This window comes from Gobio gobio (assembly GCF_949357685.1).
Source record: "Gobio gobio genome assembly, chromosome: 1".
Taxonomy (NCBI): Eukaryota; Metazoa; Chordata; class Actinopteri; order Cypriniformes; family Gobionidae; genus Gobio; species Gobio gobio.
Genome location: NC_137097.1, coordinates 82,972,669 through 82,979,206, shown reverse-complemented (window position 1 = coordinate 82,979,206; position 6,538 = coordinate 82,972,669). Strand labels below are relative to the sequence as shown.

Genomic DNA, 6,538 nt, shown 5'->3' with positions numbered 1-6,538 from the left:
GGACTAGCACCTCCTTTCTATCTATATCCACCAACACAACATCAGGGCTGTTAGGGATGTTACAGAACACATCTTCAGAGCTGTTGAACCAGTCTGGTGTCACTCGGGAGTGTTTATACATCGGTATGTTTTTTGGAAATATGTCCTGAACAGAACTGGCAATAAGATCAACAATACGGTCATGGCGTGCTGTGTATAATCCCTTGTACATATTACACCCATTCACAATATGGGCAACTGATTCCAGATGTTCAGAGTTAGGGTGCATTATACAGTGTGGATGGTGATTCTGAGGGCACCATAATGCTAGATTGTATCTGGTTGGCAGCGCCTGTAGTCTGGCCTTCACAGTGAAGCAGAGGATATCCTCCCCTAGTGCAGCATTTCTGTACACAGAGGGAGAGGTAGAGTGGTCTGCAAAGTCAAGACATGCCAACTTTCCCTGCATTCTCAGTCCAGTCCAGTGTTGTTTTGTGTCCATCTGTCTGATGTTCAGTAAGGATCTTCTTGCTGTTGTGCTCTGTAGTGTGTGTTGTGTCTCGTTGTGGCAGACTGTGGCCTCCGCAGTAATAGAAGGGTCTGTGACCACTGCGTCAGACACCTCAGGTGCAGTGTGTGAGTTGCTTTGTGTCCACTGTAGTTTAACTGCCAGTCTGTTACACAGATCGTTTAGGTCTGGCCAGTCTGAACGAACTCCGAAACCTGCAGCTTGTGTGTCCAGTTTGCCATTGCTCTTCCTCCTGAAGCCTAGGAAGCTGTCTTGGTTGCCTGTGGCCAAAGGGACCTTTCTCTTCCTAAGGTCCAGTAAGAGGGAAGCTCTGGCCAGCTCTCTGACTGCAGCATCATCGTTGTTGAGCATGCTGATGAGATGTACTAGTCTTATAGTGGAATAGGTCCATTCCACATTTGGGACCCCCAGACCCCCTTCCTTGAGTGTGAGGAAGATTATGTCCCTGGTGGAATGAGAATTCAGTCCCAGCCATTTCCTAACGGCCTCAACTGTTTTATTATTCATGTCCCGTAGGACATTTTGTGGGATGTGAATGTTTGCAAAGAGGTGTTGTATCTTTGCCAGAGCCACTTCTCTAATGGCCTCCAGCTTCATGACTACAGGTAGAGGGGAGGAGTCGATCAGATCGATCCTGTTCTTAAAGGCACAGGATAACTCCTGCACCTGTTCACCCCACTCACCTGCAATGTTGAATCTATGGCCCAGATAGGTGTATGTTTCATGACGACAGAGACACACAGACACACACACACACACACACACACACACACACACACACACACACACACACACACACACACACACACACACACACACACACACACACACACACACACACACACACACACAAACACAGACAGACAGAAACACACACACACTCACACACACACACACACAGACAGACAGACAGACAGACACACACACACACACACACACACACACACACACACACACACACACACACACACACACACACACAGATAGAGACACACACAGACAGACAGAAACACACACACACAGACACACACACACACACAGACAGACACACACACACACACAGACAGACACACACACACACAGACAGACAGACACACACACACACACACAGACACACACACACACACAGACAGACACACACACACACACACACACACACACACACACACACACACACACACACACACACACACACACACACACACACACACACACACACACACACACACACACACACACACACACACACACACACACACACACACACACACACACACACACACACACACACACACACACACACACACACACACACACAGGGCTGGCCCTGACCAATCTGCTGCCCTAGGCAAGATTTTACTTGGTGGCCCTTGTATCAAGGTTTAGCACTACATGTTTTCAGTCTAAGCTGCGGAAACACTCGTACTGTTTTAATGCATTGATGTTTTGTTTTTTTATTATTGTTGTTGTTTTATGATGTCCAGTCTACCCAGTCATTATGTTCATGATATTATTATTATTTTTTTTTTTTAAAGGCTGATGATAGTTAAACTATACAAAAATAGCGCCTACGCCACATTACAGCCTAAACACAAATAACAAGTCATTGCATCTAGCATTCATGCACAAACTATTGAGAACTAGCAAAAGTGTTTGTTTTCCAGTAGATGGCAGCAAACTTCCACTAATATGCACATTCATGTTTTCACCATAAATTAAACTGAGAAATGTAGATATTAAATGTGAAATTTACATAAAATGTTGCTATTTTAAATAAACCTGTATATAAATATCCTTACTAATTTCGGCAAATACATTTTAAAATGTCCATATGTCCCCTTAAAACTGCACAACTGTAGAGTAAAAACAATAGGCTATTAAAAAAGTGATATTACATGCGTTTAAAAAAACAGATATGATTTTTTTTGGACAAAATACACTATCTGTGGCCACTGGAGAACCCAGAACAGCTGCTTGCATATAGTTTAAGGTAAAACTGGAATTAATTAGCGTACATTAGTATTTTACTACTATGCAATTAAATAAATTGTTCATTCATTACAGCACTTTACCTCTGTCTTTACACTGCAAAAAATACTCTTCTTATTTAGTAATTTTTTCTCGTGTCCAGTCCAAACATCAAAAAAATTTTAAATCAAGATGTATTTACTAGTAAAATGACATTAGATAATTTTTTCCTTGTTTTCTGGGGGGAAAATCTAAATAAAGTCAGTTTTAGCATAAAACAAGCTAAATTATCTGCCAAATGGGGTGAGAAGAATTATCTTATTTCTGTTTGGGACAGAAACAAGAAACAAGATTTCAATCAGAAACAAGATTATTTTTCTCACCCCATTGGCAGATAATTTAGCTTGTTTTAAGCATAAACTCACTTAAGAAAAAATATCTAGTAAAAGCACCTTGGTTTAAGAATTTTTAGATATTTAGACTAGAAACAAGACAAAAATACTAAATAAGAAGAGCATTTTTGCAGTGTTTCCCTTATCTTGCCTGCATCAGAGGGCTTCTGTTTTTTATGACACTACAATTCGGCAATCCGTCATAAATTATCATGAAACTTTCACCGTGTCTACACCTGTAGCGAGCTGCCAAGCACCCTAAAAAATGAAAGCAATCCTGTCTACAGTAGATGCGCGAGAGGCGACGCGACACAACAAATTCCCAACTACTGATCACGCGTTATATTTCTGACGCACTTCAAGCTCGGCGGGGGAGATTGATGAGGTGGACCGGGAAGAGGCGGGGGACTTAGTTACGTTTTTTTTGTAATTAAGTTCGCTTTATTTGGTAATATTTCAAATTATATGAATAAAATAGAATCAGTAATACATTTTAGCGCCCCTATGGATGAGTGGCGCTCCTAGCATTTGCCTATTCCGCCTATGCCACGGGCCGGCCCTGGACACACACACACACACGATTTGTCAAATGTGATATTCTTTAAATGTGGACAGAATTACTAGCCACGTTTCCATTACAGATTTGCGCAAAACTCATGTGATATTTTCTAAATGTCGAAACGACGATGTTTCCATTAACCGATGTTATGCGACTAAAACTGATTTGTTTCCTCTTGCGATAAGTCATTCCAAAAATTAGCCCACATATGTTGGGTTTATGAATATCCCAGTCACCGCACTGGCCATAATTATTAATGGAAGGAGACGTGTGTGTTATCTAAGCATTAATGGCAAGGAAAGCCCCTTACACCTGAGCGTATGAGGTGTGTGTGTGTGTGTGTTTCTCAGATCTGCTTCAGGTCTTCATGATGATGGGGCATTTGTGTTTATAATCCAGTATTCCTGTAATTCTCTTGTCTGCTATGAGTTTAATAAAGAACTCTGTCTCGTCTTCTGTCCGAACACACACCGTCATCTTTAAAGAATGATTGTCTTTTACGTAAGTCATGTGACCTGTAGATGTGGAAAAACTGTTCTCATTGCAGTTTTGCGAACATTTCCTTTTTCAAATTGCCTGAAAAATCACCTCATGAGCGGAAAAAAACGTTTTTTGCGATATATGGGAGTTTTTGTGAAAGTGACGCATTTCCGTTGGGCGTATTTTGAATTCACAATTTGCGCAATTTGAAGGGTAATGGAAACGCGGCTACTGACTGCACCTTTATATAACTGTCCAAACATGTGTGTTGTTGTGAACACAGAGGGCAATGAAGTCTCGCCGAACTCCAGCCACTGGATCACAGCATCAGAAATCTCAGGTTAGCGTCAGAGCTATTGTGGATTTGAACACTTTTCTCCAGAGATGTTCAGTGTTTCTCAGTCCTGCTCCTGGAGAAGCTCAGCGCTGCAGATTCTGTGTGTTTCCTGCAAATAACTGACTCTGTAATACCTGAAATATCTCTAATTCCACATCCTGAACCTGAAAATAACGCTCACTTAAAAACTGCACATGCTTCTGTGGTAAAACTACTCTATGAGGAGACTCCAGCACCAGGACTGAGAAACACTGATGGGATATTATTGATAATACATGTTAAAACGTCTTATTCTGATCCTAGAATGAAGCAGGTTCTGATAAAACTCCAGCCAGTGGATCAAACCAGAGCCAGAACCAGAGCCCAAGCCCGAGCCAGAGCCAGAGCCAGAGCCAGAGCCAGAGCCATAGCCATAGCCAGAACCCAGCAGAATCAATTGAGCTGAAGCCTCTACTGAATCAACATCAAGAGGCTGGTGTGAGTGAGACTCGGCTGGATTCAGTGGTTTCACAAACATAATCAACAGAAAACTCTCCAGACCCTTCTGACCGCTCAATCTCAGTCTGCGTTTGGTATTGAGGCCGTTTCTGAAATATACGTTGTCTTGGTTTTGTAAATAGCTGTAAATATATGCAGGATGTCATTGCATTTGTTCTTTGTTTTCATGTAATAGTGATTTGCTTTTATAACTAAATCTATCTGTAAACCACCATCAGCAGTACTGAGAGGAACCAGTGTGATCATTTCCTGATGGATGGAGGTTTGAGTCTCAGGATCCTGATGTTCAGTGTCTTTACACCCGTCAGAAACACTGAGACGGGATGTTCAAGCCTTCACATGGCAGCTCTGAGTTGTTGTTTCCTTCCTTCCTCTTTCTGGAAAACGCCTGTAATTCCTTCCATCCCAGAATGAGCCCAAACACAGCTCATGATCAGCCCTTCTCCTCCACAACACTGAAGATGAACTCATCTATAACTCTGAACTCTACGGTCATTTCTCAAGGAGATCTCCAGCTGGTGTTTGTGTTTATAGTCTGTATTGTCCGTTATTTGAAATGTTGTAAATGCACACAATACATTTAAATAATGTTTCTATATGGCAATAAAACTATCTTTGACTACACTTTCTGTTGCTGTAGTGTGTGTTGTTTGCACATCTGAAGACCTGCTACATTCACCAATATGAGCAGTGTATACTGTATGAGAATACTGTCCCACAATGCAATGCGCTTCTCTTGAATCCACATTTCCAGTGTGATCAAAGAATATAATGTGAATAGGCTACAAAACAGTGCAATGCTGGAAAAATACATCTTAGCTTTTACATTTATTCATTTAGCAGACGCTTTTATCCAAAATGACTTACAACTGAAGAATACAGGAAGCGATTCGTCATGAAGAGGTGAAAAATCACAAAAGTGCCTGAAATACTAAGCTTTGGACAAGTAATTTTGATGTAAGTATTTTTAAAAACGTAAGTCCTACCTGAATCATATATTAAGCCTATTATATATGTGTTTGAAGCAGTCAATATAAATACTGTTATCTGTGAGCCTGCTTATTTGCTCATAACTTCTGAACGGTCTGGCCAAAAATCAAGACTGGTTTCTCCCAAGGTTTATTTTTTGGAGTTTGGGTTCCTTGCCACCATCGCCTCTGGCTTGCTCAATTGGGGACACTAAATATTCAACTATAAACATTAAAATGTTGAAACTATGATTTTAAAAGTCCTCATTATTAGATAAAAAGACCAAAATACGACATGCTAAGTCATAATTAAGAGATAAAATGCTGAAAATATGATTTTAAAAGTCCTCATTATTAGATAAAAAGACCAAAATACGACATGCTAAGTCATAATTAAGAGATAAAATGCTGAAAATATGATTTTAAAAGTCCTCATTATTAGATAAAAAGTCAAAAATATGACATGCTAAGTCATAATAAGATCAAATGTAAAAAATATGATTTTTTTAAAGTCCTCATTATTAGATAAAAAGTCAAAAATATGACATGCTAAGTCATAATTATAAGATAAAATGTTGAAAATATGATTTTAAAAGTCCTCATTATTAGATAAAGACAAAAATATGACATGCTACGTCATAATTATAAGATAAAATGTTGAAAATATGATTTTAAAAGTCCTCATTATTAGATAAAGACAAAAATATGACATGGTAAGTCATAATTATAAAATAAAATACTGAAAATATGATTTTAAAAGTCCTCATTATTAGATAAAAAAGTCAAAAATACGACATGCTAAGTCATAACATTTTGAAATTAGGACTT

At 39.5% G+C, this 6,538-nt stretch overlaps 1 protein-coding gene across 1 annotated transcript in view; it reads left to right on the top strand.

The window, feature by feature from the left end:
- LOC307126463 (uncharacterized protein) overlaps positions 1–5,371 on the top strand; it is a 225,217-nt gene extending 219,846 nt beyond the window's left edge. The window contains exons 22-23 of the mRNA XM_079816977.1: positions 4,191–4,247; positions 4,548–5,371. Of these exons, the coding sequence (XP_079673103.1) occupies positions 4,191–4,247; positions 4,548–4,763 (273 nt within the window). The 3' untranslated portion in view covers positions 4,764–5,371. The remainder of the gene's footprint in view (positions 1–4,190; positions 4,248–4,547) is intronic.
- Positions 5,372–6,538: the final 1,167 nt, after the last annotated feature.